The 14410-nt window shown below is 45.8% G+C and overlaps 1 protein-coding gene across 1 annotated transcript in view; it reads right to left on the reverse strand.

Annotated features, from left to right (window-relative positions):
* SCARB2 (scavenger receptor class B member 2) overlaps positions 1–13086 on the reverse strand; it is a 38809-nt gene extending 25723 nt beyond the window's left edge. The window contains exons 1-3 of the mRNA XM_087723984.1: positions 12859–13086; positions 7053–7210; positions 400–547 (exon numbers count right to left, since the gene is read on the reverse strand). Coding sequence (XP_087580110.1) covers positions 400–547; positions 7053–7210; positions 12859–12975 — 423 coding nt within the window. The 5' untranslated portion in view covers positions 12976–13086. The remainder of the gene's footprint in view (positions 1–399; positions 548–7052; positions 7211–12858) is intronic.
* Between the last annotated feature and the right edge of the window lie 1324 nt (positions 13087–14410).

The following is a 14410-nucleotide window of genomic DNA, read 5'->3' on the forward strand; positions in this document are numbered from 1 at the left end:
AAAAACAGAGCAAAAAATGGCCTGTTTTTTTGCAAAAATGGGCCCATTTTTAATCAAAAAAAAGGGCATGCAGAGTCTTTAGGAGGCTTATAGAGTGCTCCTGGGGGCAAAAGTGAGCAAAAAGCCCATTTTTCGCTCATTTCTGCCCTCCCCAGCCTCGAGGAGATCTCTGAAAGGCTCCTAAAGGCTATGCACAGCCATTTTGGTGAAGGGGCGGGGTTTCAGGAGGCCAAAAATGCTGTATTCAGTGTATAAGACGCACCCAGATTTTCAGCCTCTTTACGGAAGGAAAAAAGTGCGTCTTATAGTCCCAAAAATACGGTAGTTAGCCGCTGCTTTAAAAAAAAAATTTCCCTTTTGGCCTCATTTTGCTACCCGGTAACAAATCTCAAGACTTACCACTGCGGGCAAGTTTACTGTCCGGATCCGATCCACTTCTGGGTCACCCACGGAGAGTTCTCGCTCAAAATAGTAAGTGGTTGGTTGGAACGAGGACACCTTTGAGCCGTTCTCCAGAATGTGTACGTCCCGTCGAACTTTCCACTCCCTGGCACAAAAAGAGCAAGAGGGAAAAAATGCTGTTTTCTACCACCAATGTTTTCCAAACTAAAGTCATATAAAATCCACCTCCTAAGGAAAGTCGAGGTTACGGTTTTGTCGGCAAATACTATCTCTATGCTCGCCTTAAATCAGTGTATGTCCAACGTGGCCACCTTTTTTGGGCCAATCACCAGGAGGCTTTGAGTTCTAGTCCCGCCTTAGGCATGAAAGGCAGATGGTGACTTTGGGCCAATCGCCAGGAGACTGTGAGTTCTAGTCCCGCCTTAGGCATGAAAGGCGGATGGTGATTTTGAGCCAATCACCAGGCGACTGTGAGTTCTAGTCCTGCCTTAGGCATGAAAGGCAGATGGTGACTTTGGGCCCAGCGCCAGGAGACTCTGAGTTCTAGTCCTGCCTTAGGCATGAAAGGCAGATGGTGACTTTGGGCCAAGCGCCAGGAGACTCTGAGTTCTAGTCCTGCCTTAGGCATGAAAGGCAGATGGTGACTTTGGGCCAAGCGCCAGGAGACTGTGAGTTCTAGTCCCACCTTAGGCATGAAAGGCAGATGGTGACTTTGGGCCAATCGCCAGGAGACTCTGAATTCTAGTCCCACCTTAGGCATGAAAGGCGGATGGTGACTTTGGGCCAATCGCCAGGAGACTGTGAGTTCTAGTCCTGCCTTAGGCATGAAAGGCAGATGGTGACTTTGGGCCAATCGCCAGGAGACTGTGAGTTCTAGTCCTGCCTTAGGCATGAAAAGCAGATGGTGACTTTGGGCCAATCGCCAGGGGACTGTGAGTTCTAGTCCCGCCTTAGGCATGAAAGGCGGATGGTGACTTTGAGCCAATCACCAGGCGACTGTGAGTTCTAGTCCCGCCTTAGGCATGAAAGGCAGATGGTGACTTTGGGCCAAGCGCCAGGAGACTCTGAGTTCTAGTCCTGCCTTAGGCATGAAAGGCAGATGGTGACTTTGACCAATCACCAGGAGACTGTGAGTTCTAGTCCCGCCTTAGGCATGAAAGGCGGATGGTGACTTTGGGCCAATCGCCAGGAGATGAGTGAGTTCTAGTCCCGCTTTAAGCTTGAAAGCTGGGTGGTTGACTTTGCCTCTCTCCCTCCCTCCCTCTCTCTCTCTCAATCCAACCTACCCCACAGGGGTGTTGTTGTGGGGGAAAATAGGAGGAAGGAGTGTTATGTATGTGTGCTGCCTTGAGTTACTTGTAAAAGTAATTAAGGCAGCATTAAAAAAAAATCTAATAAACCCATAAGAATAAAAAGGGAATCTTGAAGTTGTTGTTTTTCACCAGAGGTCAAAAAAAATCTCTGCTCAACTTTGCAAAGAAAATACAACAGTTAACAAGCTCCCTCTGAACACAACGTCATTATAAAAGAATGTAGCTTCCTAGCCAAGAAATTTCCCAAAAGGCGGAACAACAATGCTGAGTTAAAATTCGGAAATTTGTGGAGGAAATTATCACCGTTAGTGAGATTCCGGGTGGGTTTATTCTCCCCGCCCATAACTTTTGCTAGAGGCAAAAAAATAAATAAAAGATTATAAGAAGAAGAAGAAGGAAAAAAATATCCAGCAAATACAGCACTAGATAAACACCTGTTTATATCTATTTTGCCTAGCTAACGAAAGGCACTTTGACTTGACAAAGACTGCAGTCATTGCTTGCCCAGCCAAGCAAAAATTCACAAATAAAAAAAAAGCTACATAAAGGACTATTTAAGCTTGCAAACACAAAGGAGACTTCAGTTCCTTGCATTTCCTATTGAAATTCAGGCTCACTCTGTCTTGGCAAGTCCGAGCAAAAACCAGAAGAACCAAACGAGGTAGGGGAAAAGTCTAGAAAAGAATATATTTTTTTGCCCCGGCTTAAAAAAGCTTTTTTCCAATTGCAACTGAACTTCTGTCCTTTTAAACTGGCGTTGCGTCCTGCACCTGAAGGAAATTTACACAGATGTTGAGTGGACAAAGCTGCCTTAAATTAGACCACAGATCCGGAGAACGAGGAACGCTTAGGGATTTAGTAAAGTCTCTAATAGAATTATTTGCTTTTTGCCCCCTTGGGAGGTAACGAGAGATGAGCAAGAGCAATACTAAAAGCAATGCCCTTACTACAGGGGTGTCAAGCTCAATTTCATGGAGGGCCGCATCAGGGTTGTGTTTGACCATCGGGAGGGGGAGGAGCTCCACATCACTCGTATCGGGGGCTCCTGTGGCGGCCCAAGCCCTCTACTAATGAAAACGGGCTCCCGAGCTCTGTTTTTGGCTGCGACGGCCTCCTGCAACCCTCGGCCAGTGAAAACGGAACTCCGGAGGGCTGCTGTTAACTCCCCACCAAAAGTGGTTACTATTTTTCTACTTGCATTTGACATCCTTCCGAACTGCTAGGTTGGCAGATGCTGGGACAAATAATGAGAGCTCACTCTGTTACGTGGTGCTTGGGATTCGAACCGCCGACCTTTCGATCGACAATCTCAGCATCTTTAACTTTTAATAAATTTATATGCCGCCCAATCCCGTAGGACTCCGGGCAGCATCTTAGCCACCCAGCCACTGCATATATTAGGTAGAGTAAACCTCTAAGCCACGGGCTCTCCTTCCTTTGTCGGCTATACCAGGGGAGAGATTTAAGTGTTTTTTTCCCGTGAGACCGGTCTATCAGGGCAACCTGGTCTACCCAAATATGGGTAGCATATTCTCCTGCGCTAAGCTATAAACCATGGTTTATGAACCTAATGACCAGCTCTGTGAAGCAAACTAAACTACAAACAAACCAGCCGCACAATCCACGAACTGAACCTGAATGCAAACAACAATTTCCACACATGCCCTGGATTTGCAACTGGATGTTACGAACTGTTATTCGTAAGGAGACACCACATTAAATCACTCTGCATATTGTGACATATTGCAAAACATGCAGGCTGAAGCCAACGACGCAAGGATTCGTTGCTTCCCAGGCTTGAGGAAACTGCTATATAAGCAAGGGAGAAATTGCAAAAAAATATTCATGGTTGGAATATTCTAAGCAATCAGTCTTGGGAATGTCTGCTTGGCAATGCAGAATGGGAAGAGAATTGAATCAGTGGGTGGGCAGGAGAAATTAAAGGCACCAGTTCTGAAAATATGGGGTGAGCCTCTCTCCCATTACTGAGGCTAACAACGGCACTTAAGACTTATATGCCACTTCATAGTACTTTACACCCCTCTCTATAAGCAGTTTACAGTCAGCCCCTTGCCCCCAACAATCTGGCTCCTCGTTTTACCCACCTCAGAAGGATGGAAGGCTGAGTCAACCTTGAGCCAGTCAGGATCAAACTGCTGGCAGTGAGCAGTACTTCACTCTAACCACTGGGCCATCATGGCTCTAGAATCTAGTCCAGAATATTAGAACCTAGAATCATAGGGCTAGAAGGGCCTCAGAAATTTCTAGTCCCTGGTCAGGGGAGAAGACCTTATACTATCCCAGTCAAATGGCTGTTCAGTCCATTTTTGAAAACCTTCAGTGATACAGACCCCACAACTTGGGGGGGGCAAGACATTCCCTTCATTAATTGTTCTGTCAGAAAATTTCTCTAACAACCTGACTTGGTCTCTTCATATGTTATATTTAGTAAAGTGTGCAAAAAAAAAATCTGCATTTCCCACTTCGGATGAGGAGAGCACATTTTTCTCCTTCTGTCCTCGCCACTTTTTACAGAGGCACGATTGAGAGCGTTTTAACAAACAGCATCCCTGTTTGGTTTGGTGACAGTAGCGCCTCAGATAGAAAACCCATACAGAGAGTGGTGAGGACAGCGGGGATGATTATATGAAGCTCGCTTCCCCTTATTCAGGATACTGCTTATAAGCGCTATGTTCTTAAGGGCTTGAAGCATTGTTAGAGACCCCACACAACCCACTTTATGGTCTGTTTCTGTTGCTCCCCTCTGGGAGGAGGTTTCGAAGTACCTATAGCAGGACTGCTAGATTCGGTAACAGCTTTGTTCCCTATGCCATCCCTCTTATAAGTTCGCAGGATTCTTGTTTCGTCATGTATATGTATACATGTGAACTAAACTGTGATGTTTCTCTGTGTCATAATGTGTGTTTGTGTGTGTGGGTATATGCATAATGGTTATCTTTGGAGAGCTGAATGCAATGAAGTTTCATTTTAATGTATGGTGATTAGTGTCCATTTAAGTGACAAAGTTCTAGTTCTGTTCTTATTTTATTCTATTCTTTCCTATTCCTATTCCATTCCATTCTATTCTACCTTAATCCTATTCCTATTCCTATTCCTGTCCTGTCCTATTCTATTCCTTCCTATTCCATTCTATTCTACCTTAATCCTATTCCTATTCCTGTCCTATTCTATTCTTTCCTAACCCATTCCATTCTATTCTACCTTAATCCTATTCCTATTCCTGTCTTGTCCTATTCTATTCTTTCCTATTCTTATTCCATTCCATTCTACTCTACCTTAATCCTATTCCTATCCTGTCCTGTTCTATTCTATTCTTTCCTATTCTTATTCCATTCCATTCTATTCTACCTTAATCCTATTCCTATTCCTATTCCTGTCCTATTCTATTCTATTCTTTCCTATTCCATTCCATTCTATTCTACCTTAATCCTATTCCTGTCCTGTCCTGTCCTATTCTATTCTATTCTTTCATATTCCTATTCCATTCCATTCCATTCCATTCCATTCCATTCCATTCCATTCCATTCCATTCCATTCTATTCTACCTTAATCCTTTTGTTGTGGCCCATTGGCAGAACTGGCAACAGATTTGGACAGTGAGGAGGTTGGGGAGGAACCTGGGCCAGTCCTGGAGTCTGGGGAAGGCTCGGATGAGGGCTCTGCATCGGAGGCAGAGAGGGGGCCATCTGCCAGTTATCCACTGCCTTCGGAGTCAGACATCAGTGAGGCAGACAAACAGCTGGAGCCTGTTCCCAGTGTGCGGATGCGCAGAGCTGCCAAACAAAGGGAGCCGCTAAGGAACAAGGGCCAACTTGGGAGTGAGGCCACAGGTGGACGATAAACGGCCCCTCCCATAGGGAATAAAAGAGGAGCGAAAGGTAGTTCGCTTAATTGGTTCGTGACTCTCAAAGGTCCTTGCTAGGTTTTGAAGAGATCGGCCTGGCAGCTCTCCAAGCCAGATAAGGTCTGTGACTGTAAAATTCACCCTTGGAAGACTTTGTTGGGTGTGAATGAGAAGAATTCACAGCAACTTAATAAAAAAAGGGTATTTTGTCAGGACGAGGAGTCTGGTTTGGGGAAGCCTAGGTCGGAATACCTTCTCTTCAAAAGATACCTAGCTCCTTCAACCCTTCATGATACAGTTTAGCTTCCAGCCCCCTGATCTTCGCCTGGTACACCAGTTGCGTCCCTACCTGAACCGGGAGGCCCTCACAACAGTCACTCGTGCCCTTGTGACCTCTAGGCTGGAATACTGCAATGTGCTCTACATGGGGCTGCCCTTGAAGAGCATTCGGCGACTTCAGCTAGTCCAGAATGCGGCCGCGCGAGCAATTGTGGGTGCACCTCGCTTCACCCACGTTACACCTATCCTCCGCGAGCTGCACTGGCTGCCTGTCGATCTCCGGGTGCACTTCAAGGTGCTACTTATCACCTATAAAGCCCTTCATGGTAGTGGGCCTGGGTATTTGAGAGATCGCCTACTGCCAATTACCTCCACTAGACCGATACGATCGCATCGATTAGGCCTCCTCCGAATTCCATCTACTAGCCAGTGCAAACTGGCAACTACCCGGAGGAGAGCCTTCTCGGTGGCTGCTCCGACCCTCTGGAACGAACTCCCCGTGGAGATTCGGACCCTCACCACCCTCCAATCCTTCCACGCCGCTTTGAAGATCTGGCTGTCCCGGCTGGCCTGGGGTTAAGATTCCAACCCCACCCGAATTGTGTGACTGTTGTGCTCTCTTTTAATATGTTGTATTGTTTCCATATTGGAATACTGTTTGTCTTCCTCCCCCCCTCCCTTTTTGAATTGTGAGCCGCCCTGAGTCCCCCCAGGGAAAAGGGCGGCATACAAATAAAGGGAAAATAAAAATAAATAAATAAAATAAAATCTTCTTCGTTGCTCTTCCCTGTACAATTTCGAGGGTTTCGGCATCTTTTTCGTATTGCGGTGACCAGAACTGGGCGCAATATTTCAACTGTGTGTGGTTTCACCAGTGTGGCATTAAAAAAAAGCGGAACTATCCCTTCTCGTGATCTTGATGCTCAGTTGAGGGATATTCCCCACCATCTATTCCCTGCAACGTCATTCCCTGCATGCATTCCTGAGGGCTAGAAACATGCCTTTTACACAACCCGTCTCTACAGCTTACTGCAAATTGCAAGCTCTTTTGTTTAGTAAACAGAAGCTCACCAACGAATGCAAACATTTTCCGTAACTTCCGGGGAACATTCCGTGGGAAATCTTCTCTACTAAATCTCCCCCCCCACACCGCCGCCCCCGTACAAGGTTGAAAATGAAGCAAGTCACCTTACCTGTAGGTATAGGGGCCAACTTCCTTGACGATAGGGTTTTCCCCTTTTAGCACTTCTAAAGGATTAGTCAAGTTAAAGAAATAGACCTGCAGGAGAAGGGGAATTGGAGGATGCTCCCAGAATTCAAAAGCTTCCGAATTATTTTTTAAGGTCGTTCCCTAAAGGAAAAAGAAAGAGAGAGTACTGTTTTATCAGTGGCTGGGGGGAAAAAACTTGGAAATGAAAAATGTTTTACTCATGTTTTAACTGAAGGAGTTAAATGATAACACAATCATGCTGTGAAATAGATTAACGACGATACAACGAAAAGCTGATACATCTATGAATTAAATACTTTAGGATTTTTTGCTTTAAAAAGGAGAACAACGATTTTATGTATACTTGATAGAGGATTGGTGATATAATGAAGAACCTTAAGAACATATTACAATGATATCTTGATGTTGATAAATAATTTTAATAAGGGAATAATTAAAAATTGGTATATATATATATATGCAGCGACTGACTATTTAGAATACTTTGTTGAAAAATGAAGGAATAAGATCTCTGTTTGAAGGTATAAGGTACAAGGATAACAATGAACATAAGCATACCTGATAGTTGATTGGTGGAATTATGTATAATGGAAAATAGTGATATATAAATATAAATGGTTGGTAAAAAAAAACCTTTTCTTTCACATGAGTATTATATAAAGGTATACTGTTATCAAATAGATAATCAAGAATGTAAGGGAACTATGATTTATTGGGGGGGAAAAATACTAATCGTAATTGAACATATACTGTACAATGAATGTGAGGTATTTAGTTATACTAGATGAAAAATCTGTGATGGTAAATGTTATTCGAGAATATGGATGTTAAAACACCTGTAACCAAACGACATGCTGTATGTGATGATGCTATTTTTGTTTTTGTTTTGTTTTTATTTTTTTATTGTTGTCTGTGTTGTCTGTGTAATAAAAATAAAAATGTATAAAAAAATTAAAAAAGAGAGAGAGAAAGAAAGCAATGGACTTCTAGCAAAAGCAGAGCACGCAATTGTACACGAAGGCAGAATAACAGAGTTGGAAGGGACCTTGGAGGTCCTCTAGTCCAACCCACTGCTCAAGCAGGAATCCCTATAACCGTGATGGCCAACTTATGGCACAGAGGTAGCACGCAGAGCCCTCTGTGCTGGCATGCATGCTCTCACCAGCTGTTCTTCTGGTGTGCCGGAAACCAGAAACAGGCGGTTTTCGGCCTGAAAAACAGCTGAGAACAGCTGGAAAATGACCCCAAAAATGCCCTGGAAGTGGCCCTAAAAACAACCTGGTTTTGGCAGTTTTCAGACCATTTTCTGGGGGCTTTTTCTGACCATTTGGGGCCCAAAAAACAGATGAAAATTGGCCTGAAAACGGCCCCCAAAACAGGCATATGCGTGCGGGCCAGCTGGTCTTCGGTTTTCCAGTGCTCTGGCGCAGGCACGTTCTGGTTTGGCCACTCAAAGCCGAAAGGTTTCGCCATCACTGCCCTATAATGCTTTAGACAAATAGTTTTGCAATCTCTGCTTTAAAAAAAAATCTCCAGTGATGGAGAGCACCCACTCACTGTCAGGAAATTTCTCCTCAGTTCTAAGTCGTTTCTCTCCTTGATTAGTTTCCATCCATTGCTTCTTGCTCTACCCTCAGGTGCCTTGGAGAATAGTTTGACTCCCTCTTCTTTGGGGCAGCCCCTGAGATATTGGAAGGCTGCTATCATGTCTCCCCTAGTCCTTCTTTTCATTAAATGAGACATACCCAGTTCCTGTAACCATTTTTCATATGTTTTAGCCTCCAGTCCCCTAATCCTCTTTGTTGCTCTTCTCTGCACTCTTTCCAGAGTCTCCACATCTTTTTTACATCATGGTGACCAAAACTGAAGGCAGTATTCCAAGTGTAACCTTACGGAGGCATTATAAAGCGGTATTCATTTGATTTTGATTCTATCCCTCTGTTTATGCAGCCTAGAACTGTGTTGGCTTTTTTGGCAGCTGCTGCCCACGGCTGGCACTTATTTAAATGGTTGTCCACTAGGACTCCAAGATCCCTCTCACAGTTACTAACTACCATTGAGCGAGGTATCACCTATACTGTACCTGTGCATTTTGTTTGAGATTTTTTTCCCCATTCTGTCTTTTTAATTTCAAGAGCCAAACCTCTCTAGAATACAATAACAGAGTTGGAAGGGACCTTGGAGGTCTTCTAGTCCAACCCCATGCTCAGGCAGGAAACCCTACACCACTTCAGAGAAATGGCTATCCAACATCTTCTTAAAGACTTCCAGTGTTGGGGCATTCACAACTTCTGGAGGCAACTTCTGTTCCGCTGATGAATTGTTCTCACTGTCAGGAAATTCCTCCTCAGTTCTAAGTTGCTTCTCGCCTTGATTAGTTTCCATCCATTGCTTCTTGTCCTGCCCTCAGGTACTTTGGAGAATAGGTTGCCCCAAAGAAGAGGAAGTCAACCTATTCTTCAAAGCACCTCAGATTTTGGAACACTGCTATCATTTCTAGGACTCGCTGTAATAATGCAGCAGTTAGAAAAGAGATGTATGAAAACTACAAATTGTGACTCTACATGCAAAGGAACTAAGCTTTTGAGGTCCCTGGTGCTCTCTGAGCTTGGTTGTGTTGTTGTTGTTGTTTTTTGGCAGACATTTCATCACCGAACTAGATAACATCATCAGTGCGAGTAAGGGAGTAGGGGTTGGTCATTTTATCATTGTATATAGTAATGGTTTCCCCAGCCAGTGTCGGTAGGAATGGACTTGGTGATTCCTTGACTGAGCTGTTAATTACTGTTTGTTTACTTGTCTGAAAGCTATAATCAAGTGCAATACCAAATTCACTCCCACCAATACGAACAGCCCAAGCCACTAGCATATAAAATGAGAGCAAACCCCACTCCCTACTAGTACTGATGATGTAACCTAGTTGAGTCATGAAATGTCTTTTAAAAAATTGCATAAGGCTGCGTATACAGAGGGATAGAATCAAGATCACGTGAAGTGTTAATACCACTTTATAATGCCTTGGTAAGGCCACACTTGGAATACTGCCTTCTGTTTTGGCTGTCACGATGTAAAAAGAATGTGGAGACTCTAGAAAGAGTGCAGAGAAGAGCAACAAAGAGGACTAGGGGACTGGAGGCTAAAACATATGAAGAACGGTTGCAGGAACTGGATATGTCGAGTTTAATGAAAAGAAGCACTAGAGGAGACATGATAGCAGAGTTCCAATATCTCAGGGGTTGCCCCAAAGAAGAGGGAGTCAAACTATTCTCCAAAGCACCTGAGGGTAGAACTAGAAGCAACTAATCAAGGAGAGAAGCAACTTAGAAGTAAGGAGAAATTTCCTGACAGTTAGAACAATTAATCAGTGGAACAACTTGCCTCCAGAAGTTGTGAATGTTCCAACACTGGAAGTTTTTAAGAAGATGTTGGATAGCCGTTTGTCTGAAGTGGTGTAGGGTTTCCTGCCTAAGCAGAGGGTTGGACTAGAAGATCTCCAAGGTCCCTTCCAACTCTGTTATATTATATTAAACAGCCAAGCTCAGTGAGAATCAAGGCCCCCCACAATTCAACCCTCTTCTATCCGAAATAAGTTTTCTTTTTCTTCTAAATACTTGGATTTTTTTTCTGCATGGAGAAGTCCCATTCCTCTCCATACAATGGAGCACCTCAAAAATGAATTACGACATCCGATAGGAATCATGAACTCAGCCACTGGTGGTGGCTTCATTGTAGGCCGAAATGTCAACTCAAACAGAAATTGCTGGGAGCCGAGAGAAGGAACATAACACAGTCCTTTCCACTTTTGCATCGGTTCAGCCACGGCAGCGCAAATACAACTCGTAGTTTACAATCTCCGGAGGAAATCATGTTTCCGGTTTTGTGAACTATATTTTATAAGGTTACATCTCTGGAAAGCGCTCTGCCACTCTTCACTTAAGATTAAAACATAACTATAATCCAATTTAATAACTGAAGTAATGTCACGGATGAGGCCGACAATTAACTCCAGAACTATGCCGTTGTTGTTTTTAATTTCTCACCACAAAATGCTAAGATCTGTGTGGGCAAGTCGGGCACGTTTACGCCTGAAACTATAAATTCTAGACGATTTCGTACAAAACTAAATCCAACGCCAGCACATCCCTTGGCTGCCTACCTGGATTTCCCACATCCTAATTTAAATCTTCTTCAATCTTCTGGAACACCCCCCCTCCCCACACACACACACTTTTAGCAAACTCAAGGCTCTGCTATTTATTAATTAAGTGGCACTTTGCCTCCCAAACAGCTGCTTGGAGACTTTTCTCTTCCCAAGTGTGAAAATGTTTCCCCGTGGGCCTTTCTCGCTTCTGGAGAGGTGCATCGATTTAAAAAAACAAACCAACCTGCATTCACAAGTTCGGCTCCCTTTTTAACCTTTGCAAGCATGCAACCTTTAAAGGGAAATCACCTGATGGAGAAATGCAGGGTGCAAAAGGTTACAGAACCACCCACCCCTCCCCGCCAGGGGTGTGGTGGCTTCCACATGTCAGGATCGTGCAGGGCTCAGGGCCTGGATCGAGTGTCCCAGCCCCGATCTGTGGCCTGGTCGGGCACAGGATGGGTGCCAGGGGACTGGAAAGGAAGGCTTCGCACCCATAGGAGACGGAACAACCGTTCCTTAAGAGGCACGATCTGTATGTGGCACAGGAGAGCACAGGATGGGCGCCAGAGGGCTGGAAAGGAAGCCCCCCTGGCACCAAAGGAGACGGTGCAACTGTTCCTTAAGCCCCACGATCTGTGTGTGGCACGGTTGGGCACAGGGTGGGTGCCAGGGGGCTGGAAAGGAAGCCTCCAGCCCCCTTGGCAGCAAAGGAAACAATGCACCTGTTCCTTAAGAGCCGTGATCTGTAGCACGGGCGGGCACAGGATGGGTGCCAGGCGGCTGGGAAGGAAGCATTCAGCTCCTTGGCACCAAAGAGACGATGCAACTATTCCTTAAGCACCACGAGTACAAGTTCCTTAAGTACTGCCTGTGCCACAGATTGTGGGGCTTAAGGAACAGATTGTTTTTTTGGTGCCAGGGGGGCCGCAGGCTTCCTTCCCAGCCCCCTGGCACCCATCCTGTGCCCGCCCGTGCCACTGATCGTGGGGCTTAAGGAACAGTTGCACCATCTCCTTTGGATGGGGAGGCTTTCTTCCCAGCCCCCTGGCACCCATCCTGTGCCCTCCTGTGCCACACACATATCGCGGCGCTTAAGGAAGGGTTACATCCTCTCCTTTTGGTGCCAGGGGACTGAAGGCTCCCTTCCCAGCCCCCTGGCACCAAAGAGATGATGCAACGATTCCTTAAGCCCCACGATCTGTCTGTGGCACAGGATGGGTGCCAGGAGGCTAATGCAACCGTCCCTTAAGCACTATAATCTGCGGCACAGGATGGATGCCAGGGGGCTGGGAAGGAAGCCTCCAGCCCACTGGCACCAAACAGCTGATGCAACTATTCCTTAAACCCCACAATCTGTATGTGGCACGGATGGGCACAGGACAGGTGCCAGGAAGCTGGAAAGGAAGTCTCCAGCCCCCTGGCACCAAAGAGACAATGCAACCGTTCCTTAAGCACTATGGCCTGTGGCACAGGAGGGCACAGGATGGGTGCCAGCCAGGAGGCTGGGAAGGAAGCCCCCCACCCACCCCCGCACCAAAGAAGGCTACGCAACCATTCCTTAAGCGACCACTCCCACCCCCCCTTTTTCCCTGCCGGGGATGATGCGCGCCCGGCGGCTCCTGACCTGCTTGATCTGGCCGTCCACCAGGTTCTCCATGATGTGGGCCGCCAGGAGGGCGATGCCGGCGATGAGGAAGGCCGGCGCCAGCAAGCCCAGCGTGACCAGGCAGAAGCGCTTCATGGCTGCCGGGAGAGTCCAGGAGGCCGCAGAGGGAGAGCAGCGCAAAGATGCCCAGCCCGAGAGAGCGCCGCGGGTGCCGGCTCGGCCTCCTCCTCCTCCTCCTCCCCCTTCTCCCAGCGGGCCCCTCCCGGCTCCGAGGGGCGGAGGAAAGCCGGGAAACGGTGGGGCGCTTCGCCTCTCCCCCCCCCCCCCGCCACCCGCTGCTCACTTTCGTTTTCCTCGGCTGGGAATGAGCTCAGCCTGGATCAGCTGGTGGGGAGGCCCCGCGTCCCTCTGGCCTCTCCCTTCCCTCCCTCCCTCCCTCTCTCTCGCTCTCTCTCCTTTTTCTCTCTCTTTTTCTCTTTCTCTCTCTCTTTCTTTCTCATTTTCTTCCTCTTTCTCTCTCTCTCACTCATTTTTCTTTCTTTCCCTCCCCCTCTTTCCCTCTGTATTTCTCTCTCTCTTCTTTCTTTCTCTCCTTTCTCTTTTTCTCTTTCTCTCTCTCTTTAGCGCCTTTCTTTCTTTCTTTCTCATTTTCTTCCTCTTTCTCTCTCTCACTCCTTTTTCTTTCTTTCTTTCTCTCTCTCTCCTTTCTTTTTATTTCTTTCATTCTCTCTTTTTCTTTTTTCTTTCTCTCTCTCTTTGTCTCTCTTTCTCTCCTTTCTTTCTTTCTCATTTTCTTCCTCTTTCTCTCTCTCTCTCTCCTTTTTCTTTCTTTCTCTCCCCCTCTCCCTCTGTATTTCTCTCTCTCTCTTTCTTTCTTTCTTTCCTTTCTCTCTTTCTCTTTCTCTCTCTCTCTTTAGCCTCTTTCTTTCTCATTTTCTTCCTCTTTCTCTCTCTCTCTCTCCTTTTTCTTTCTTTCTCTCCCCCCTTTCCCTCTGTATCTCTCTCTCTTCTTTCTTTCTTTCTTTCTCTCCTTTCTCTCTTTCTCTTTCTCTCTTTAGCCTCTTTCTTTCTCATTTTCTTCCTCTTTCTCTCTCTCACTCCTTTTTCTTTCTTTCTCTCCTTTCTTTTTCTTTCTCTCTTTGGTTCTCTCTCTCTTTCTCTTTTTTCTTTCTCTCTCTGACTCTCTCTTTCTTTCTTTCTCATTTTCTTCCTCTCTCTCTCCTTTTTCTTTCTTTTCCCCTCTTTCTCCCTCTATTTCTCTCTCTTCTTTCTTTCTTTCTTTTGTTCTCTCTCCCTTTCTCTGTTTTCTTTCTCTCTCTCCTTGTCTCTCTTTCTCTCCTTTCTTTCTTTCTCATTTTCTTCCTCGTTCTCTCTCTCTCTGCTTTATCTTTCTTTCTCTCCCCCCCCCCTCTCCATAAAGCCTTAAAAACAACCAAGGCCTAGCACCATGACAAGCATCTAACGTGCAATAATTCTCCAATCTTATCCCAGTGCCTGGGGCGAAAGGCCAGGTTTCCCGCAGTCCCATTCAGTTGTTGGTTGATCAGAGTAGCACAGTCCTTGAGGCTGG

This window comes from Thamnophis sirtalis, unplaced genomic scaffold (genome assembly GCF_051295495.1).
Source record: "Thamnophis sirtalis isolate CommonGarterSnake01/CBP01778 unplaced genomic scaffold, rThaSir2_p1.2 scaffold_10, whole genome shotgun sequence".
Lineage (NCBI taxonomy): Eukaryota > Metazoa > Chordata > Lepidosauria > Squamata > Natricidae > Thamnophis > Thamnophis sirtalis.